Source organism: Malaclemys terrapin, chromosome 2 (genome assembly GCF_027887155.1).
Source record: "Malaclemys terrapin pileata isolate rMalTer1 chromosome 2, rMalTer1.hap1, whole genome shotgun sequence".
In the NCBI taxonomy this organism is placed as follows: domain Eukaryota; kingdom Metazoa; phylum Chordata; order Testudines; family Emydidae; genus Malaclemys; species Malaclemys terrapin.
The window spans coordinates 91,211,493-91,236,029 of record NC_071506.1 but is presented as its reverse complement, the minus strand read 5'-3'; the positions used below and the strand labels follow the sequence as shown (position 1 = coordinate 91,236,029).

Sequence of the window (24,537 nt, the reverse complement as noted above, 5' to 3'; positions counted from 1 at the left end):
CTTGTCCCTGGACTATACTGCCCCCATTAAAGGAGATGCGGTGCCTTTATTAGGTAGGCGTCAAACAATAATGGCCAGAACACTCCAATAAATGAGTAACTTTTGAAACAAAATGTTGTGGTTTTATGTTTAGTTGTATCACAAAATCACCAAACAATTTCTCATAACTGGCTAACTCTGCTTAGCAACTCATGAGCTAGAGGCCTCTTTCGGACATTGGGACCGGAAGAGGTGGCATACAAGACCCAATTCCTCCCACCTTATGGATGAGGGAGAAAGGAAACTCAGCCCAATTCAAATTAGAGTCCCTTCTTGGAGTACATCTTGAGGAGAAGCATAGATGAGCCAATCCCCCTGCACTCCAGCAGCAATCAGAGAGTGAAGGCAATACATGTCCAATCCCCTCCTGACAACTTTGGGATACTGCAAACTGCAACGCCAACCCTGCACACTAGAGTTAATAAAGAGGGCAATGAGTGTGAACTACATTGCTATGCTCTGGTGACAAAGTTATACCGTTGGCACTTATTTCTTGTGGCTGTTATCTGGGAACTTATTCCCATCGGGTTTCTTTTATTTCTGAAGTTAAAATAATGGAAAGAAAAATAGGTAATGCTGGGCTGCCAGCAGTGGATAGAACTAGTAATGCTAATGCAATAAAAAAAGGAAACACAATTTAAAGGGGATCATTCGAAGCCAAAGTTTGACATCGCCAAGCCAATCCCTGGAGTTTTCATATTATTTAACAGTTTCTGTTGTTGTTGTCATCATCGTTCCATGCAGGCCAGGTCTGCTGTTTGTTGCTTTTCTCCTGAATTGGCTGTTCCAGCTAAATTCAGGAAGAGCACAGTACTTTCACAATTGCTTTCCTGGAACAGTATCTCAGAGTACCAGATAGGCATTATCAATATACATACTAATGAAAGCTGACTGGCTCTAACAGCTCTGCCTCTCACAGAGATTGGAAGCAGGGATGCTGGGGCCAATCATTTGCCAGTGTCCTGCATGACACATTTTTTGCTGCCAGGAGTGGGCCTGGGGCAGTGAAAGTGTTCAGAACTCTTTCAATGTCCATTTTAGATCAGTGGTGCAGAGAAAGAGAGAGAGAGAGAGAGAAATCAACATTGGAATGTCTGAAGTTTGCAAAATGTCCTCTCACATGTCGTTTTCAAAATCAACTTTTTCTCCATGTCCCCACTGACAATGCTGCTTATTCCACTATGGGTTAACCACCAGAGGGGAACATTTATATTTAGTTCCTGGCCTTGTAGATAGGAGAGTAGGGTTGCCACCCTGAGCCAGTGTCTCTGGTTACATTCTCATGGAATCATTTTGATTTACCAAGAAGGCTGAAATTTCAATTCTCACAGGACATCAACCCACAATTCTCTGTTCCATAATTTAGATCCAAAAAGATGTCAGCTGCACCGTAGGCTGGTGTACCCCTAAAAGGCCACCATACAGCTGTGTTCTGAGAACTCCCGTACTGCTGATAGAAGCAGTCAGCAGCACATGAGATGTTACAGAGTATGAAGTTGGCTGATGGCACTCTGCTAGCAAACAGCATTGGGCCTGCTCCTGGCTGTGTGAGCACTAATTTCCTTCCCACAGGATGGTACATACTATATAATATTTGCCTTCCCTCTCACCTTTGATTTTGTATCCAAGCACTGCTTATCCCACTATTGGTTGACCAGCAGGGGAAAACATTTAATATTTTGTTAATCATAATGTCTGTACAATTAAGTACTACCTTGCCATTTTAGGTCACCTTTACAATACAAATCCAACCATGTCAGGGAGCCCATTTACAACATGGCTGTCCCTTAACACAGTATAACCCTGCAGCATAGGTGAGACCTAACTCTGTCCCTAAAATCATATGCAAGTTTGGGTTATTTCCATTATGATTTGAAGTCATGGTTAGGTTCCATCTACACTGAAGAATAGTGTTTTTAAGCCACCCTGGCAGATAGCAGGATTGGTTATGCAGTAGAACCTTAAACATCTGCCTGAAGCAAAACTGCTATGGAAAAATCATGTATCTGTGGGTCTGATTTAGACACATGTGATGTTTTCAGCACATTAAATCAAGATAAGGAGAGTAGAGGAAAGGCTGGAGAAGAACAAGACAAAAGAAAAGAAAGCAGAGAATTGATGGGTACACAGGAAAGTGCATTTCAACCTGAACACTGAGACAGTCAGTTATCAGCACTTTTTTTTAAAGAGCCACTGACATTTTCCAGGACTAGTCTCTTTTTGTCCTTTGAAAAGCTGGGATGTCAGTTTTGACAACACTTGTGATCTTATTGCAAATCTTGTGATATTTGGTGTTATTTTTAATGCCCAACTGCATGAATCAAGAGATTGTATGAGAATTCCAATTAAAAAAAATAAGTAAGTTTCTGGCCCTCAAGTTTGCAAAGGAAATCTTGAAAACGTGAAGCAAGTGCATTCTCTCTGTAAAGACTTCAAAATCAGAAGGCAAACAAAAATAACGCAAAATGTATTTTTTAAAAAAAGATCCAATGACTTTTAAGCCAATCTCGTGATTTTTAAACAACTTGAGGCTGGCAATAATAGAAGGAAGAGTTTTAATCTATTAATTTCAATTGTGGGTTGTTGTTTTTTTTTTTTTGAAAGACCTGAATAAAAAACATGAGCTATCTGGGTTTCTAGTCTTTGTGGCATCAGAAACCTGTGTCATCTTGCTACAGTTCAGACATTAGCAGCACCAGGACTGGTTGTGATAAAAGGAGCAAATCTAAGACTTATGCAAATATGAACTCATATGAAAATACCATCAGAGCTGTCCAGTGTATAGAATTCAAATTAAAACAAAAGGGGCTATGATTCTGCCCGCAGTTACATCTGTGCAATCTCAATGAAGTTAATAGGGTTGCCTGGATGTAAGGAAGCAACAGCAGAAATTGGACGAAGTTCATTGAAACAGAGAAATGATCAACTGCATAATTTTATTTTTAAAAATAATTCTTCTGTGAAAATACTGAAATGACACTCCTTTTAGTTACTGTTGCTCAGAAACAGCAAAGGGCTGAGCCAGAGTGATGTGCACCTTCTTTAGCAATTAGTAGTCAGTAAGTATTCTAAATCCGTTCTCAGTCTGCGCACCTTAATCATTGCTCCCATGACAGAGAACCCAGTTATCATCCTCAATTAAAAGAGAACAAGACCTGAAAAATACTTAAAGGGACACTGCCAGGTTGAAAACCTATATACAGAATTAAAAAAAAAAAATTGTGACTTCTGTTACTTTTCATCATTGAAGCTGTTTGTTTAGCTTGTGCATTTCACTCAGTTTAGACAATGAAAACAAACTACTCATTTTCAGTGTTGGTTCACTCAATAGTGCATTTTCTGGTTTTCATGAACTGGCACAATCCTTCACTGCCTGGACTGTGAACATTGCAGGGGAATGTTTATTGTTTTTAACATAACTGTTTCTATTGGAAATCTTTCCAGTTTTATAGACTTGTGCCTAAGGATATGTCTACACTGCAATGTAAGCCCAGGGTTAGTAGAACTCAAGTTAGCAGACCCTGGGTTTGTTAACCTAGTGCTAGAGCATCTACATTCATTTGCAACCCCAGGTCAGGAACTGAAACTCTGGATCCCAACCTGGGGCTCCAGCATTTACACTGCATTATGTGGACCTGTGTCCAACCATCCATATCCCAGATTTCCTAGTGCCCTTCCAAAACATGGCTGCTCTAGCCCTTTGTTTGTGGTGCAGTGTGGAAAACTTGACTGTCCAGAGAACAAAGGAAGTCGGCCCACGGGATTGAGGGATACTTTTGGCGGATTCCTACAGCATGAAGCCAGTGGGGCTGTGTCTACACTGCAAAGCAACAGGGCTTGAAACCTGGATCCCAGCTTGACTCAGACCCTCCACCGCCATGGGGTTCTTGGACTTTGGGGCCGAGATCTGGGTTAGCGCAATTTGTGTGTAGATGGAAGGGGGTTTAGGCTTGAGCCTCAATTTGGATCCCGGGCTTAGATTGCAATGTAGACATACCCCAAGTGTTTGCAGGATCAAACTTGGATCTGAGCCAAAGCCCACTGAAGTCAATGGGAGTGTTTCTGTTGTCTCAGTGAGCTTTGGATCAGGCCTTAGTTAGGGACCATCCAAGTAGCATCACCTGTTGGGCCCTACAAAAATAGCAAAATCATTTGAAGTAAAGTTCTTGGCTGAATAGAGACCCAAATGAACAATGATGGCAACCCCATCCCAGAAAGTTTCTTGACTCTTTCCAGCCACTGGCCTGGGATTGTCATTATTTAAAAGGGTATCATCAATCAGAAATTTAGTTATTATTTTAAAAATTAGTTAAAAATGGTTTCAGGCATGATACCTGCTCCTCTCTCCCCAGTGCCAAATTACATTTTCTTATTTACAAAAATATGTTTTTCTCTCCATAGTTCCTATGACCAAGGCCCACCCAAACAACAGGGGATATTGACTATAAACGGGAAATCTTGAAATGGATTGTTGTACACATTTGACACCACTCGGCATTAAAAAAAGGGGGAAAGAAAAAATATTTCTTAACGTCCTCTAGTTATTTCAGCACTTGTAGCAATTGTAGGTAAACAATCACACTTCTGTCTGAAAAAGTTTAAGTTCACAGTGTTCATTTAAGAAAAATCCTCAAATTAGTCTAAATGATTTCTCCAGCCAGTAAGAAGTATGTGAGGGCAAAGTTTTAAGAGCTCTGATTTTGTTTTAACCCAGTTAGAATACAATATTCTGGAGGTACCTTGTGAGAGGGAACATGTCTACAGCATGTACTCTCAATAAGACAGTTTCTCTCCTCCTTCTCTTAGGTGCAAGAACAAATAGATCCCCCAGATACCACCAGAATGTAGATGGTCTGCAAAGAAGAACTCCAGGGACAATAAGCTTACCATATTTCAGGACTACGTTGTCTTCTCATGACACTAACATCATAATGTGTGTTGGCAGGGAATATATTTTGAGATGCTTATAGCATCTGTTTGCCTAGGCTATAGGATATAAAATAGCCCCCTCAGAACCAAAAAATCTGCAAAAAAACAAAGAATGCAATTTGTCCTACCAAAGAAGCATTTACTAGGGCCTTACTACATTGTTTTAAAATGATACCATGAGTGAGAGGACCAGGTGGAACAGTGGATCAATGCTGACTTAGGTCACCCATTTGATAGTGTCAGGCTTAGTCCCCATTCACCTACAAATACAAAATCACTCCACATGTTGAGACAGTGTCTCTCTCTGCTCAGAAGAGGCCTATCACCAGAGCAGCAGGGGCTGGTACTGGTGGGGAGTGAGAATGCTGTCACTGAGTCTAACCCTAACTAGTGTAATTCATCCATCATTTCCATAAGTTCTAACTTCACTCAAAAACATAAAACTGGGACTTTATGCAAATTCTTTCCCTTTGGATCAATTGTATAACCATGTTACAAACAGATGTAAAAAGAAGCAAGTTATTGGGTGGCTCAGTCAGTTGGAAAGGGGATACACCTCTAGACACTGGTTTGAAACCAGCCCAATGCAGTAGTGGTTGAAAGTCATCATCATCTGATGGACATTGGATGTTCAATGGCATATGAAATAAGGTTGTGTTTTCAACCCAGTTCCTGAGGGGGTATGCTGTCTTTATCACAAAAACTATCATCATAAATGGCATTCTTACTGCCAACCTGAGCTCAAAGAGTAAGAGCTCAATGGGCACAGGTAGCAAGCTCTCCTTTCGCCACTAGAGGTGCTCTAGAAAACAGAAGAGAGACATGGGGTTACATGCAGGACCTCTGGTCTAAGTGTCAAACTCCTGGCATAAAATTCTAGCCCCATTTAAGTCAATGGGAGTTTTGCCATTGCCTTTAATGGACACTGGAAACATGAGGGGCATTAGTAGGGACTGCCTGCCTGCAACATCTCAGGATCCTCGATGCCACAGCTGCATGTGCTGCAACTCTGAAAATGACATTAAACTGAACAAGAGAGAGACCAGAGGAACCACAAAAAGGCAATTACTCAGTTATTGGGCCCCATCAATGTCGGGACTTTCCTCAATTGGGGGACATATCATTTTCCTGATTTAAGACATTTGTTTGATGCCTTTCCCCCCTTCAGATGGCAGAGACAAGCCTGGGAGTGGAAGGGAATTAACTGAGAGAAAAATGTCAGGCTTTTCACATTCTCCCCAGTAGCTGGTAAGGAGCTAACGCTACTGCATCTATTCTAAGGATAAACAGGAAATGACAAATCTTCCCAGGTCATCACTGCAACACCTTCCGTAAGGTGAAAATTCACTAAAAACTTGCAGTAGAAGCAGTAATCAGGGCTTTCACATTCTGACACCACCAGACAAATATGAAGCATGAAAAAGCTGCTATATAAAACACAGCAGTGCCTAAAAACAGTTGTGCAGTGAAACTCTAAAATCGGGCACTTGATTTTTTTCATTAATACTTACAGTGGCAAAAAACTAACTCACTAACAGAGAATAATACAACTGATGCCAGAAGTTTTTTGCATGGCTGCCTATAAGCAGAACTTCATGTATTTTTAAGCTCTGAAAGAGACCAGCATGAATGAGGAGGAGGAGAATGGGATGAAGGAGGTTGGACTTACCGGCTGCAAAGTTTCTTCCTGCCTCCTGTTTTGGCTCTGTCGGTTGATGAAAGAGCGTGTTGAGAGTTTGTAATGGTTCAACAGGCAGATGATCACTATCACCATAACAGTTATCACCACGATTATAATGATTATCTGAACAAACTCCAGTTCAGCTGAAACAATGAAAGGGAGAAAAACCATCAGCCTGGACACAGAACATTCATTTTCTGCAACAATATTCTGCAAACATTCAGTATCTCACAACAATTGTCTCAAGCTATTTATTGATGGCCATTTTAAAATGGATTAAAATATCAGTTTTGTCAAGAACTCTGCATCCTAACCAGAATGCAGAAAGCACATTTAAGCACTAACAGAGTTTAGGCCATTGGGTAGCTGCAAATCAAAGCTTAAGAGACTTCATGATGCAGCCTCCACAAAGGTAATTCTTCTCGAAGAAGACGCAGTCCTTTGGAAAATATAGTGATCCCAGAGGGAAAAGCTATTTTATTAACACCCTACAGTGTGAGGACAATCCTGGGATCTCCAGCAGCATCAGAGCTGATACTGCAGAGAGAAGAATCAAGACTTTGTTTCCAGTATCTCAGCCATGCTAACAATTTGCAGCTGATAGAACATAATTGAAAGAGTTAAAGTCTATGGGGAAAGCCCAGTCTTTAACTCGATCTGCGAACTCATATGAAAACTACAAACTGCCTGGTCTTCAGTAAGATTTTACTTGAGTTACTGAGTTCTGGTACCCCAAACTAATGCAAAGTCCAACATAGTTAAAAATGAAAGCCAGCACAGACACGATTGAGGAAATGATGCTATTTACAATGTAAACATTACAAAGTCTGCCATTTTGGCAAAAGACTAGCTCGTACCACCAAAAACTTGTTATTTAGAGGCAAAAACTTCCCCTACTTACGCCCATGCAACCCCACTGGCTTTATTGAAGGAGCATGGGTGTGACTAAGGGAAGAATTTGCCCTTAGGAATTATGCATTTGCTTACATTTCTATGGAAACAGTGCATCACTCACAAGGGATGCTCTAGTCTTCAAAGAGAATGTCTAGTCTATAGGAGCACATCTTTAGCTGCCACACAGGTAAAAAGGGAAACGGGCACTTCTGAAAAATGACACTACCTAATTAGATTCCTGAATATGGATTTAGAGACTAAATTTAGGCTTCCGATTTTAAAAATCTTGGCCAGGCAAAAAAGAAGCTAACAACGTTAAAAGGCAGAAATTTAAATGCACTGGGGGGGAAAAGAGGACTTTTTCCCTTTTATGTCTTTCTTTTCCAGGGTGATTTTTAAAAGTTGAGTGAAAGGAAGATTGCTATATGTATTCTTCAAAATGTCCTGTATTGCAAACCAAGCTTTTTAGCTTCTAAAATCTCTTCCAAACAAAATCATCACAAACCTTCAAGAAATGCAAAAAGGCAAGCATACTACAAGGTTATCAGTGCTAGCATGTAGTAATACCTGCTATATCTGCCTGTGCTACAAGGTTTTGTTACTTGTCAGAAGTTATCAATGAACAAGAGCATACAAACAAAAGTCTAGCAGCTTAATTTCATTGCTAATCACAGTAGGTGTAACTGAAATTATTCCAAGATTAAAAGCTCCTTTAACAATGCAATTACATTTTTAATTTATTTTTTCTTTTCAGTTAAGTATAGACCATTCATTAAAAACACAATCAACTCCTACACACACTTTCATTCTTCAGTCTTTTATACCCTCCCATTACTCCTGCTAAGAACTCCACATACAACAATCAGTTTGTCAGTTTTTTCTCAGGTCATTGTACTGATAGCTAAAACATCTAAAAGCATGGAACACAGAAATTACTTATGTGTTTTAGGATAAGGTCAATTTGCCTTAGGTCACAATTGCAGGTTACAAACTTGACACAGAAGACAGTTGCTATACTACAGAATATATAAAGGCTAGATATTTGAGCATCTCCACACCCACAACTTTTTTTTTTTTTTTGCCTATATAATACTTCATTACTGTGGAAACTGTGAGACTGTTGCTAAAGGGCAACATGCAAAACGAGTAATGTTGATTTAGAGACTTTCCTAGAATGTAGAGATCACTGGAATGACATGTTAGTTCTATATCTGCCAAGGGCTGAGTCTTCCACATTTATCGGGGGCCCAGTATTTCTATGAAAGGGCAGTACCGTCTTTCTCTGAATAAATGTTTCAGGATCTGAATCATTTGAGAGACTTACAAACAAAAAAATACAATCAAAATATGGTCACATATAATAAAACCACAGTATATTCTATTACAGCATGTACATACAAACTCTTTCCATATTTGGCTTTATGATGCAAAAATGAAAAACAGAGCATAAGAAAACACTCCATTAGATTTTCAAGGGTAGCAATTTCTTTTCAAAGGGTGGGGCGGGAGATATTTAATCTTTTCCTGTACCCAATTTGTCCCCCTGCTAGTTATTAGAACAGAAGAAAAAGGACAATAGCACAAGTAGTCTACATTTATTGACACAACTCAAGGCAATTAGTGAGGTTTCTGATGTATGCCAACATACAGTCACGTACCCCCACACACCCCACCCAGGCTCCCCAGTTAACGGCAAACGTGAGAGGCACCTCACCCTAACCACCACCACCCACATCCCCTAGTAAAGCTTTTCTTCAAAAATGGAGCATGGAAAAAATTATATCTACCCACCCACACACAGGCATAAAGGAGTAATACAGTTTTTCCAGGGGAATATTTTTTTTTTACTTCACAAATATGCAGCAAAAAAGGCAATTGTGTATTTATTGAAAACACCTTCCTAGGAGAATAAATTAAGAATAGAAGAGGGGATACATTAGCTTATTTGTATTCATGTGGGTAGAAATGCCTGGACCATTTTCCTAAAGAGATTGTTGTACAAACAACTGTGTGCATATATAATAGACTTCCTTCTATTTATACACCTCTGCTTATAAGAGTAGCTCTGATACAGCAATATTGTAACTTGGCAGATCAGATAGAAGTCAGAGATCAAGTTTACAATAATCTGATTCATGCAAATATATTAAATAAATATTTAAAAAATACAACCAAAAACTGGAGTACCTTTTTCCAATAACAGGTCTTTTAACTGAGCATCCTTCAACGCTGTACTGTTACGCTGTTCACTGGACATAATCGTGTCCTCTGGAAAAGGGATTCAAGCCTCTCTGTGAACCCCCCAGCACACACAGCATCACCAGTCAGCCTCAGGTAAGTTCCATGCAGTGAGGCAATATCCTCTTGAGGCTGCTCACCCGGAGTTGCACAGTTACAGCTAGCTTATTTTCTGTCTGTGTGTGACTCTCTCTCACTCCACTGTATATCAGCAGGGCCCAGCCCAGGTGCTAGACAAAAAGCTGCGCTCAGACCACAGACTGTGGCTACCAATTATCAACTGCCATCAGCAGAGAGCAACATGTAATGTAACAGGAACTTGGTGCTGTTGTGAAAATAGATAGTCTCTCCAAGGCCTCATATCTTCAGACCAGCTGAAACGGACTTTTACTCTTGTTTACTCAAAAATGTACATACATAGATTGCGTGTGTATTCAGATATATACACACATATATATATTTACACACACACACACACAAACACACACACATACACACACACAGAGACAAGAAAAGAACTAGCATTTCAACGCTGACTAGTACAATCTTTTTTGCTTCACACTAAACGTAAAACAAAAAAGGATTTTTTAAAAAAAATTAAAGAAAAAGAAAATCTGTAAAGCCCAACCAAATTGTTTCCCCCTTGATCCCTGTCAGAAGCCTTGTGCTATGTAAGCCTTGAGGGGAGGAAAATGGGAGAGAGGAAGGGAAGAAAACGAGCGAGAGAGAGCAGAGAGAGAGAGAAGTCAAAGAACGATGTATACCTTACCAGCGCCACACAGAGAACAGCTTCGTAGCTGTGCTGCTTTGCTCTTTAAACCACGACTAGTTGACACTTAGAGGCTTCTAATTCTTCCGCATTTCTGATCCAGCACAATATGTGCGTCATTCCATGCCCAGAACACTGCACTCACTACTTTAGTCAAGACTGCTAATGCTCCCTCCCTCTGTCTCACTCTTTGCCAGAGGTCTCCAACTATTGGGAGTTGCTCACACATGCTCTTTTAACTAAGCTCCGCATTGGAAACTGAGGATGTCATAAGCATACTAGGAAACTCTCTCTCTCTCACACACACACACACAGACTTTTCTACTGTAAGCTACTAACGTAAGCATAGTCGAAGCCTGGATGGAGATAAAAGCACTGTACTGCTAATCTTCCCTCCAAATCACACTCTGTGAACAATACAGTCATTTTCTCTGAACCTTATCAAGTGAAATAATGTTAACAAAAATTGTTTTAATTGCCATTGGGTATGATACTTATTACATTCTATTCAGACATTTTATTATTTCTGATTTATCAACACTTTTCCCTGATATATTCTGTGTGGTTCTAAATTTATAAATGCCAGCTATTGAAAAGAGAATATACTAATTTAAGCAATATATTTGCTATTTTTCCTCTTTATCCATCCAGACTGTGCTCTGTGTCCAGCTCACTCCAATGGACTTAAAAGGTATCAATGAAAACATTTATCGCCAAACGTATTTATTCCAGGCCTTTCCAGGGCTGACAGGTACAGAGCCATATAGAAGACACCTTTAGAAACTACCTGCACTTTTGTTATGTTATGTTGTAGGGAGAGTCATAGTGTAATTATGGCTTACAAAAAATAGGGAAATATCCTGGTGTAATATTGCCAAAGAACAACCATCATGAGAATTGTTTTGTAGCTAAAATAAAAGTTATTTTCCATTTTTAGTTTTGAATACCGGAGTAGCCGTACTGGGTCTGACCTTTGTAAATTAAATCAACTCATCCGCTTTTCAAATTTCAAGGAGTGGGAGAAAGGGAAGAATGGTAGTTTCTATCCACATTCCATTTTTAACAAGTTATTGGCATGTCTTGTTCTCGGTACAGCTTGTATGTGCACAACTACAGTTAATATTTAGTAACAGTGTTTCACCCCTGCCAGATATATAGGCTGACATATGATTGTCCTCCAGTAGCTTTTCAACTCACTATTTTAAAAAATGCTTACAGAACCCCTAAATATGCCTGCATAGCCAGTTTGGTCAGTCCTCCTTCCTCCCATTAGTAATACTATTTATTTCTATTGCAATAGTGACCCGATCGATGCACCACCTGAGACTGGTTCTCCATCATGCTAGTCACTGTTCAAACACATGAGCATGAGACAATCCCTGCCTGATCATCTCACAATCCAAACAGACAAGACAAGAGCGGGAGGGGAAACAGAGGTACAGAGAAATGAAGCCACTTGCTCAAAGTCACACAGCAGGTCAATGGGACTGGGAATAGAACAGGTCTCCTATCGGCTAGGAATAGAACAGGTCTCCTGACCATAATGCCTTCCTGATTGCCTGGATTTGTAGTTTGTTAGCACTATATATATTTTTTTGTAAGTGCTGATATTCAATACTGCCAGCCCTATGGCCCTAGTCCAGCAATGCACCTGAACACATACACAACTAAAGCACACTGATTAAAATAGTTGTGGGTTGGTAATGAATTGCAGAATATGAATTTGAGATTTATTACTTTAAGAATGTCAAGGATTCTTGCTTAGAATATCTATACACTCACACCCCTATATATATATATATATATATATATATAAAAATAAAACACTGCGTTCGGGGGTGGGGGCGTAATGGTAATAGATCATATAAAATATTGTCCTGAGAGGTTAATAGAACATTAGAATAGGTTTTAAAACATATACTCATGAACTGCTGTCCAACTTGAATATTATCAACTGCAGCATTGCTAACAGTAATGAGCTACAGCAATAGTAATAGAGGGAACTTTAAAGTTCAGAATCTTATCACTGGCTTTAAAGAATTAATTCTATAGATTGACCTATACATTTTATATATCCTTGTTGTGTGGTTTTGTAATCTTTCCTTTTGTGGGTCATCTGTGCCTGTTAACAGCTACTATTAAGGTCAATTGGCATTTCCATTATAAATTCCTGTATCCAGGGATTTATAATTCAGCTATAAAAAATTTCTCTGGGTTGAAACTTGCCACACAAAAGATCATCTCTGGACTTAAATTTTAAAATGACAAAGTTGATTTCAGAGAAACTTGGTTTAAAAAAATAAGTGGGAAATAAATTTATTTGGCGGTTTCAGATGCTTCCCCCCTTTGCTCTCCCGCAACTGAAGAAACTGCTTTGAATGTTTAAGTGTCTCATGTTTGAATGGGTTTCTCTTCCAGTACAGAATAACTGCTTTTGTCATGTGAGAATTAGGTGTGCAGAAAGCCTGATATGTCAGTTTCATCTATGCATTAAATATTGTACCCCCCCAAAAAACATTATTTTAATTAAATGTTATTGTGCATGTGCACGCACCACCCACATGACAAACCATTATAGCGTATTGTAGCCATAAGTGGTGTAACCAGAAGATCTTCCTCTGAATAATACCGTGTTAATGAACTATGTATTAAAGAATCCTGAAGTAAGTGTTAGAGCCATTACGGGCAACAAACAACTAATTAGCTAGGAGTAGACATTTTGTAAGAGAGGCTCTTCTGATGAGGCTTGGTGGACCTACTATAGCCTACCATTCCCTTTATTTGAATAAAGATTCTGTAGTGAGCTGTCAGGGCCGGCTCTGGCTTTTTTGCCGCCTGAAAAAGCACGGCAGGGGAGGGCGCCGAGACCGGCCGCAGGCCGCTCTCCCCAACCGGCCAGAGAACCGGTGGGAGGGCGGCGAGCCCGCCGCGGCTCCACTGGCGGCCGGAGCGCCGGGAGGAGGGCGGAGAGCCCGGCCGGGGCTCCGCTCTCCCCGGCGGCCAGAGCGCTGGGGGGAGGGCGACGAGCCCGGCCGGGGCTCCGCTCTCCCCGGCGGCCAGAGCGCCGGGGGGAGGGCGGCGAGCCCGCCGCGGGTCTGCTCTCCCCGGCGGCGAGCCCGCTGCGGCTCCGCTCTCCCCGACGGCCGGAGCGCCGCGGGGAGGGCGGTGAGCCCAGTCGCGGTCCCGCTCTCGGGCCGGAGTGCAGCGCTACGCCGCCCCCCTCCAGGTGCCGCCCCAAGCACATGCTTGGTGGGCTGGTGCCTGGAGCCGGCCCTGTGAGCTGTATAATTAGAACATGTGTTCTGGTGAAAGTGCCCTCAAATAGTAGGGTTGCCAACCCTCCCGGTTTTGCTGGGAGTCTCCCGGAATTGGGATCTATCTTCCAGAGACTACTGAAGCCAAACCGAGAGATTTTAGGCCGCTAAAAGTCCGGCGGCGCAGCAGGGCTAAGGCAGGCTCCCTGCCTGCCCTGACTGCGCCGCTCCCGGAAGCAGCTTGCACAAACTGTGAAAATTGATTTTTGATTTAAAAAAAAAAATCACTCATTTCAAGCCTCAATTAAAGAGGTGGTTTGTTTTCCTGTAATGGAACAAGTAGTCAAACTGGGGCATGGAACTATAACATGACACTTTATTAGCAGCCCACTTTTCTTATCTGCCTGGCTCAGGAGTGTCCTAGCTGTGTATACACTGGCAATTTTGGGCAGGGCCAGTGCTTCCACTAGGCGACCCTAGGCAGTCGCCTAGGGTGGCAGGATTTGGGGGGTGGCATTTTGCCATCCCCGGCAGCAATTCGGCGGCGGGGGTCCTTCCGCTCCACGTCTTCGGGATGCTTCAGTGGCGGGTCCTTCACTCGGTCTGGGACCTGTCACTGTAGCGCCCCGAAGACGCAGAGCGGAAGGACCCCCGCCGCCGAATGCTCTGAGGAGGAGCGCTGCCACCTAGGGTGGCAAAAACCCTGGCGACGCTCCTAATTTTGGGGATATCTACTACTGAATTAACACCTCTGTAGGTCTACTAATACTAGCTCACGCTGGGCACAGCCATTTTACCACTGTCATGTAAGCAGAGTTAGATGATACAGTGATAAAAATACCTACATTCTGTCTACACTAGAGCTTGCACTTCTGGTAACATTGGTGCAGCTGTGCCATTGCTGAAAAACAGGTAAGGAATTTGCTAGTATAGATGCACATGGAATGAGAAATTGTGCATGGAAAGGCTGCTGTAAGTTTGATAGTGATAATTTGCTCAGGGCTATTCAGACTATGAAAACATCCCTAAAGGGGTGGTTGAGAATCAAAATTCTGTGCAGGGATCTGTTACGTTAAACACCGGTATACAGTGACTTCCACTTAATTCAATCATTGTCTAATTCAATCCTCCATTTAATTCCATTAAAACCTCAAGAACCAAATCATCTGTACTGAAAATAGCACAACTCCTTCCGCCCTTTATTTTGATCATATTTCATTGCTTTTTCCCTGTTTGATTAGCTAATCTAATCATCAGTTGTAGAAGCAGGATGTATAATTATCAGGAAAGGCCAGATTGAACTCAAGAAAGAGCAATAATAATAATAATAATAAAGAATGAAAAGGAAAAAATTGTGTTCTTCAGACCTTTGTCCTGACAATAAATGCAATGCAAGTCGTGGGCAGACCTTCTATGATTTGGTTTGTGAACTTAATAGTTCAGTTCACAGGAATACAATGGCACTGCTCAACCGTCCCCAAACCCCCACCACTCCCAGAGTGGCTCCAGCCAGTAAGGGAAGGATTCAGCCCTAAGTTTTTCTACAGCCCATTCAAGAAGTAGCTATAAGAGGTGAATCAAGAGATACATTAAAAACCTGAGAGATCACATAATATATTATCCTTCCATGGAAATAACTTAGATGAGAGTGAAAAGAGAGAGGTAGACAGAATTAGCCGCGGGTGCTAGAATGTCTGCATATGCAAGAATCCTCCCCCAACATAAAACTAAAAGCCAGGCTGTTGAAATACATGTTGCTAAATAAGCCATTAACAGTATTTTACACACAAAAAGGAATATTCACTGTTTCACTAAAAGGAGACCCTTTGAGACTTCAGTGAGTCTCATGCCAGGTACTTTATTCACTTGCATCATCCTGCATTGCCAACAAACTATCTGGCAGTCAGAGAGAGACAATGGTGAGAAACTGATTGCAAATTAACACGTTACCAAAATATTTTATCAAACGTTATCAAACAACATTAATTGCAAGGTTTCACAGAGCTGGACAATGCACAGAACTTCTTTGAGAATCTTTAGATAGAACAGGCTGACATGGTAAACTAGTTTTTTTTAAATTGCAACACACATGAAGGTGTGAAACCAGGATTAAAATCGGAGATTGAAAATATTAGTAGGAGGAGATAGTTTTCTTACTGAAATTATATGGTATATCAATATTATCAGTTTTGGGGATTATGGCTTTGGGATGTGGCCAGATTCCAGGGCTCTGCCTATCCACCGGTGCTGACTGGTAACTGGAAGCAGAGGCTTACATTGTGCACACTGCCCCATTCTACAGTACCAACAAGGACTACGAGGCCTCAGCTTTACTAGCATTTCTTGTAAATCTCCCACTGCTGCACTACCACCAGCAGGGCCAGCTCCAGGCACCAGCCCACCAAGCATGTTCTTGGGGCGGCGCCTGGAGGGGGGCGGCGCGGCGGGGCGCTCCGGCCGAGAGCAGGGCCGCGACTGGGGTCGCTGCCCTCCCCGCGGCGCTCCTGCCGCCGGGGGCTCTCCACCCTCCCCTCGGCATTCTGGCCGCCAGGGAGAGCAGAGAGCCGCGGTGGGCTCTCCACCCTGCTCCCAGCACTCTGGCCGCCGGGGATAGCGGAGAGCCCCGGCCAGGCTCGCCGCCCTCCTCCCGGGGCTCTGGCCGCCGGGGGCTCTCTGCCCTCCTCCCGGCACTCTGGCCACCGGGGAGAGCTGAGAGCCTCGGCCGGGCTCTCCGCCCTCCTCCTGGGGCTCTGGCCGCCGGAGGCTCTCCGCCCTCCTCCAGGCGCTCTGGCCGCCGGGGAGAGCCGAGAACCCCACCCGGGCTCCCCGCCCTCCTCCCGGCGCTGTGGCCGCCGGGGAGAGCAGAGCCGTGGCAGGCTCGCCGCCCTCCCCCCGGCGCTCTGGCCGGTGGGGGATTGCTCAGCGCCCTCCCCTGCTGCGCTGGCGGGGGGGGGGGGGCGCAGCGGGTGGCTTTTTTGCCTAGGGCAGCAAAAAAGCCAGAGATGGCCCTGACCACCAGTGGGTCTGACTGCAGAAGGGCTAAGTATATACAGGCTGCCAGTGTTTTAATCATCTCCATCTGCTCTGAACAGCATTCACTGACACAAGTGGTCAAAATTCCTGCGACCAGCCTGTAACAGTGCTTCCATCACTGTTAGCACCAGTGGAGGAGTGCGGGTGATACCACAGCGGTTGGAGATGGTAAGAAAATACAAGTGTGGAGACTGCCCTACTGAACACACTGCCTCACAGATCCCCCTGAACCGTCCTGTCCAGTGGAAGCAAAATTTCTCAGAGAACTTCTCCTTGTCTGTTTCAAGTTTGCTGGCTCCCAGAATAGCTCAGAGAGGAAAAGCCAAACTTTGGCTATGTCTTCACTGCTAAAAGAGGAGTATTTTGAACTGAGATATCTAACTCAGTGTAAATTCCTAGTGGAGACAAGGCACACAGGTGGTTTTTACAGCAATGCAGCTAGTCAAGATAAACTGCAGGTGACAGATGCAGTGTTGACCTCAATTAGTTACGCTGAGGTAAACATTAACTGCATCTTGTCGCTACTAGGATTTTATATCAAGCTAACTAACTTGAGTTTGCTAGTTCGGGGTTAAAACACACTTTTGTTTCACAATGAAGACATAGCCTATAGCTCTCAGAACAAACCTGTGAATTCAATACTGTATTATATTCCCCATAGAAAGGAAAAATAGACACAGAGAAATTAAGTGACTTGCTATAAGTCACACAGCAAGACAACAGCAGAGCTGGAAACAAAAACCAAAACTCCTGGAAGGGCGTCTGGCCTGTGAAGAAGATTATTAGAAATACATTTAGGGTGACAACTCACATGTAACCGGTTTCTTTAGTGTATTAAGCTTAGTTTGCGTGCTCTCTTTTATTTTCTTAGTAATCTGGGGGGGAGAGGGGCAAGAAGTTGTGCATGCCCTCCTCCACATTGAGGGAAGAGTTGAATTTTATATAATTTTGGGTTTGTACTCCAAGGGGGGTGGACATCTGGGTGTTGTGGCAAGCCCCTTAAGATAAGCCTTCCCAGAGCAGATCTCTGTCTCTCTGTGCAGCTGGGTGTCGCCCTGCCTGTGTGCTTGGCTGGAATAGACAGGGGAGCCTAGCCCAGCAAGGCCAGGTAAAAGGGGGGCCCAGGCTGGCAGAATAGTCTGATTCAGTGGTGTCCCAGCACACCTGGTGACATCGCAGGGGGTCCAGCCCGTCACACTAAGCATCTGAAAATAAAGTGTATTTAAGTTTAAAAGGTGGCAGTAGACTTCAGACAGCAAATAACTACTGGAGAAGCCATTTGCTTCAAAAACATTATGAAGATTCCTGCAGGACAAATGAAGCATATGTTTATGACTGTACTTAAGCATCAGAGTCGTAACAGACCAAGCCTGGCTGTTCAAGATTCATTAGAAGAGTTCAATCTGCTCGTTTCTCAATGACAGGTGAGCTTATCACAATCCAAAGGCTGGGGTCAGCATTTTCCTCAGATCTGCACAGCAACACTCCGCCTACTATGCATGCACGGAGGTCCACACAGGAGAGCCACACACATAAGGAGACAAGAATAGGTAAGGGTGAATACTGCTTGCATCTAGTAAAGTTTTTAAAAGTATTTTCTCAGGCCCACTTTTGAAAGTTAAAAGCAGGAGCATGGGGAAAATTCTGTCCAAAAGGGAGAAGGGGGGAAATCAATACAAATGCACAGTCTGATCAATGGTGGTAGAATCAGATTTTTTCAAAATCCACAAATCCCATCATCAGCTATTTTTAATACTTAAAGAGGTATAAAAGGAATTGCATTCATGCTGACAATTGGATCCATAAGTGGTATGACAGACTGGATCAATGAGTGATATTCCACGCCCTTAGTCTGTGATTCTACTATTGTTTCTCTGGCAACGCTTGCATGCAAACTGTCTGGATACATGCACAAAAGTGGACTAACCCTAGCTAACCACACGATACAGCAGAACCGCATTGCACTGCTGGGGAGGAAATAAGTCTAGGAATAACTATGGTGTGTGCAGGTTGATGGAGACCAAGTGTATCATAGATGTGATAATCTGACCAGGGGAAAATCTATTTATGAGAACATGCCATTAGACATTACAATGAAATACAAACTGTTCTGCCACAGTAATTTGTTTTATTTACACTGTGAAATTTCTTTCCCTAGTTATAATGGATGGTTTACAGTAGTAATGATTTATCCAAAAGGAGCTGAGCTAATGAATGGGATATTTGTTTCCTAAGAGTTGTGGACTCAGTTTCTGTCTGTCTAGTGGGAGAGTGCTGACTCACATGAATTTCACATCTGCCTCACAACAGCATGCATGCAATGGTGCAATTTTTATGGAGATCTCATGACAGACCAAGTTACTCCAAAGTTACTGCTGCAAGTGGGTGCAAAAGCCTATGAGCCACCACTGGAAAGTAACGGGAAACGCACCGGTCCCTGTAAACATCCACATTTTTCTCCCACTACAGTAAATATAACATATTGCTCCCTAGTAATGACTGCCATCACTAAATTCTGTGGAGCTATTTAACAAAATAAGGCCCTTTCCTATATTGTACTTTCAAAGTAAAGCAGATAAAGCACATTGCCTTTCGGTTGTGCAGCCCTGAATAAAAGAATTACTGTTTATATATGAAATCGCACACACAGTATTGTCCATTCATAAACAAATATAAGTCTCAGTCACACTCCAACCAAGAAGTACCCCACTGAGATCAGGATGAGATATTTGACCTGATGATAGCCTTGCCATAATTAAAATCCACATTACCATGGAATAGTTAACAGTATTGCCATCCCGTAGCCTTAAAAAAATCACGAGTCTGGCCCTCCAAAATCATAAGCTTAGCTTGAAAAAACAAATATCAGGTTCTTTTTATTTGCCTTCTGGTTTCTGAGCCTTTAGAGTGCACTTGAATCATATTTTTCAACTCAGATACTCGTGCAGTCTCTTGATTCCAACAGCTGATGCTTTAAGAAAAACACAAAATATCACCAGGCTTGCAATAAAATCATGAGCGTTGGCAACACTGCAAGTCTGGTTTCAGGAGCTAGACTTACTTTCCTAGGTCTGAACTGAGAGCACAACAGAGGTAGCATGCTCACCCTTTGGAGTGGGGAGAAGTGCCTCACATGACTTTGCTGCTACTTTTCTGACTGAACTAATGTCAGACATGAGCTTCTAAATAGTACCATGCAGTCCCTCTTACCTAAGAGTAAAGCCGATGAAAGGGATGAGGCTTGAGGAATATGTAAAAATGGAGATCCTTTTCCTACAGTCTTACATAAACAAAGCTGTCATGCATTTCATCGATCAGATTCCAGAAGCAGAGCTAGATTCTTGTTTCTCATTTAAATTGTCGGTATGGCAGAAGGGTAAAAAAAAGAATGTCTTTATTAACCTTTATTAAGCAGGGGTGCGGTATCAATAGGATCAGATCAAAGTTCTACAAATGAACTTTACTCCATCTGTGCTGTCCCCCTCCAGCATACCACCACTGGAAATTTAAGCAACATTTTCACTAAATGGAGTGGCAAAGGGATAAAGCTTTCAAACAAAATAGATTTAGGCTGGGATTTTGGAAGGACCCAGTCAACCTTTGGCTTTCAATGGAAGCTGGGCACCCAACTGCCCTTTGAAAGTCTTCCCCATGGAGAATATATGAGAGATTCCCCTTAAGAAAAATAATCATGAAAATGACTCCTACTTTCTGGGAGCTGCTAGGTTACAAAATAATGCATAGGAGGCTACCTTTTCATTTTTTATAAAGCTAGTATAAACTCATAAGATTCATCACTTGCTTTTGCAAGGCAGAAAACATAGTTTGGCAATATAATATTTGGACCATGTGATTTCTACAGTTAACAAGATAGTTTATATTTTTCAGTCTTATTGGAATGTTAATTTGTGTGCTGTTTAAACTGACTCATTCACAGCACGCCATATCATATTTAAATTTTTCAGTGCAGCTAAGAAACTAGGAAACACCTGCCACAATTTTTTCTTTCCTGAACTTTATCATGAATACAAATCTGAAGTTTCACCACTCTGTGTGCCAAGTGAAAAGCATGCCAAAAACAGCACTTCCTGATACACACAAATACAACAAGAACAGATAGGACATACAGCACCAAGCCATCACTGACTTGTCGGTTCTCACCGCAAAGGAGAAACGAGATCACAGTCTTATTTCTGGTGTGTGTGTGTGTGTGAGTGAGAGAGAGAGAGAATGCTTCATTGCTGTGTGTGATGACAACAAAAGATTTCTAAGTCTTTCTATATTACAGCCAGAAAACATTAAAGCAGCATGTCAAAACTGGCTTAGCTTCTAGGGGAGGGATGCCCAAATATTGCTCAATGGAGAACCACCCTAGCAACCTTGAGGGCCACACCTAATTTACATAAAATAGAGCAGATCACAGCCACCGGAGTGAAAACACTGCTTTTCAATAGTACAGCAGAGTACACATGCAATTAACTCTAGCCACTCCCTTCTACGCAATCTTCCCTTGACAAATTATACATATTGTAGGTCAGTAGCTAGAAGATTTATTGCACTGGTCACCAAAGCCTGGTGCATTTGTACATTGGGGGTGAGAGATGGATGGGTGAAACTGCTTGACAGTTCCAGACATGTACCAATATTTAGTGGTAAAATGAATTCAGACAATGGGACACACAGAGAAGCTTCAGAGTCAAACCCACTGAGATGAATGGAGACAGTTTCTCTCTCTTTTAGGGGCAAATCTTGGTCCCACTTCTGTAGCTGTGGAGTATCCGCTTGTTAATCAGTTAGGCAGGGCCACCCGGGGGGGGGGGGGGTAAGCGGGGCAATTTGCCCCAGGCCCCACAGGGGCGCCCACGAGAATATAGTATTCTATGGTATTGCAACTTTTTTTTATGGAAGGGGCCCCTGAAATTGCTTTGCCCCAGGCCCCCTGAATCCTCTGGGCAGCCCTGCAGTTAGGGGGGTTCCCTTGCATCAGGGGTGAGCAAACTACGGCCCGCAGGCCAGATCCGGCCTGCCAGCCATTTTAATCCAGCCCTTGAACCGGGTCTGGGGCTTGCCCCACTCTGGAGCTTCAGCCATGGAGCAGGGTCACGGGTTACTCCGCACAGCTCCCGGAAACAGCGGCACGTCCTCTCTCCAGCTCCTATGCATAGGGGCAGTCAGGAGGCTCCGCACACTGCCCCAGCCCCAAGTGACGTCCCTGCAGCTCCCGTTGGCTGGGAACCGCGGTCAATGGGAGCTGCAGGGGCGGTGCCTGCGGACGGGTCAGCGTGCAGCAGAGCCGCCTGGCCGCGCCTCCACATAGGAGCCGGATGGGGGACACGCAGTTGTTTCTGGGATCCACTTGAGATAAGAGCCTCCTGGAACCTGCACCCCTGAGCCACCCCCCATGCCCCAACCCCTGCCCCAGCCCTGATCCCTCTCCCGCCCTCCGAACCTCTCCGTCCCAGCCTGGAGCACCCTCCAGCACCCCAAACCCTCATCCCCAGCCCCACCCCAGAGCCCACACCCCCCCACATCTGTCCCAACCCCCTGCCCCAGCCCTGATTCCCCTCCCATCCTCTGAACCCATTGGTCCCAGTCTGGAGGACCCTCCTGCACCTCAAACCGTTCATCCCCAACCTCACCACAGAGCCTGCACCCCCAGCTAGAGCCCTCACCTCCTCCCGCATCCCAATCCCCAATTTTGTGGGCATTCATGCACCGCCATACAATTTCTAAACCCAGATGTGGCTCTTGGGCCAAAAAGTTTGCCCACCCCGCCTCGCATGGTGGAGAGAATTTAGGGGGCCTATGCAGAGAGGAGTGTATGAATGTTAATCAGACTAGCCCAGGGCACAGTGGAGGTTTAATGTGCGTTCGGTGGATCTCAATGTAGGCCAGCATTGTAGAGCACCAAAGATGAAGTAGCCAGAGCACCACTGAAGTTGGAGTGGCAGCTACTGCTGTGTAGTAGTGAGGATTCTTGTCTCCAGGTTAGAGGAGCTCCTATACACACAGCGTAACTGCTTAGCCTGTGCATTGAAACCAAGCCTTATACAGTTCACTGTTCTCCATGTCAGGCTGCCTGCAAACTCAGACACAGAAAAGCATTTTCCTTACATTCGTTTCACATTTTGAAGCTTTTCTTCACACCATATGGGCTTAAATTAATGGGCTTTAAAAATAAAGCTGAAACTGATGGACAGGACTCCACTACCCCGTTTACCGGTGGATTGTCATATTCTTAAACAGAGGGCTGATGATAATACACTGTAGCCTGCACAAATACCTAATAGAAGAGAGCTCTTTTAAGTAAACACTGTGCATAAAAGAGATGTACCCAAGAGTGATTTCCAGATGAAGTAGGATTAGCGGAGCACAGCCTTCTTGGTAAAAGGGGTTGCCTTTGAATCAGTAGAAACCTATCTTGCCTCTGCCATGATAATGTACACACACAGCAAGTTCTGCCACTGGGTGGTGGACTTTACTCATGGAGTAAGCCTGGCCAGCTGCTGCCAGGTGACATGAATCTATTTTTAAATAAAAATCTGAAAATAATAAAAAGCAATTGCCTGCCAAATGGTGAAAGTGATCATAAATCTCTTTAAATGCACCTGTCACATAGGCCTGCTGTTGATGATGTTTCATATTTGGCGAATGCTTTAAGTGAACATGATGTTTTACCAAAACTAAGAGAAGGAATGAGGAATTCAGAATCTAATTCAGATAACCATGATAATAGGGCTTCCACAAACCTCTTCATTTGTAGATATCAAAGCAATGATATATTATTTGGGAGAATAAACCTAGAAAGTCTTCATGAAAGAAATGGGTTTCAGAAAGGGATTTGAAGGAGGAGAGGAAGGGTCCCTTGCACACAGGAAATTGTTTCAAGTGTTAGGGTAACTATCTGATTAGGGTCACAATAATAGGTTCCATAACAATCCCATTTTCACACACTCCTATCTTTCTGAAACACTCAATCTTTGAGGATGAAATTTCTCATGTTTCATCTCTGCTCAGTCTGGAGAGTTTGAGCAAAACCTCTTCAGCTTGTTTTTAGAGTTGAGGAAGAATGAAAAATACCCTGTTGCCACAGTGTGTGTGTGCGCACAAGTGTGCACAAAAATACTAGAATAATAGAAATATAGGGCTGGAAGAGACTTTGAAGGTCATCTAGTCCAATATTTCTCAACCTTTGTGGTCTTGGGATCAATTTGTAAACCTTGATGGCCTGTCGTGACCCAGTATATAGCTTTAGGGCAAAAACCATCTGGTTTACTAAATAGTTCCTTCTGGTTCAGCCACTTCCCACAGGAGGGTTCTTGCATTTTCGAGGGGCCTGACCCAGGCAAGGACAATGGTGCTGGCAGGGAAAGGGTTAACACCTCAGAGTAGGGTGCCAGAGGGAATGGCATCCCAGTGCCCAGCCCCCTGCTCCCACTCCCCAACCATGGGGACAGTCCCCAACACTTGGAGCCAGACCCAGTCCTGCCCTGGAGGGGCCCGTTTTCCCAGTGCATGGGACAGGGATGCCCCTGGTCCAATGGGGATCCAGACACTTCTCCATTCCCTGGGGCTGTGCCCACCCCTCACATACACACACACTCAGGCCTGCCAGGCCCTAGATGGGAAAATGGCTGGATCGCCTTATCTCACATTTCAATCCAGAGACAAACACTAATGCTAGCCTAACAGTATCGTTC

At 43.4% G+C, this 24,537-nt stretch overlaps 1 protein-coding gene across 8 annotated transcripts in view; it reads right to left on the bottom strand.

The window, feature by feature from the left end:
- Positions 1 to 24,537, bottom strand: part of LDLRAD4 (low density lipoprotein receptor class A domain containing 4) — a 436,744-nt gene that overhangs the window by 16,588 nt on the left and 395,619 nt on the right. For 5 of the 8 annotated variants that reach the window (XM_054017887.1, XM_054017885.1, XM_054017890.1 and 2 more), the window contains one exon: positions 6,638 to 6,792. In XM_054017887.1, coding sequence (XP_053873862.1) covers positions 6,638 to 6,792 — 155 coding nt within the window. The other 3 variants (XM_054017892.1, XM_054017891.1, XM_054017889.1) reach the window with 3 other exon arrangements.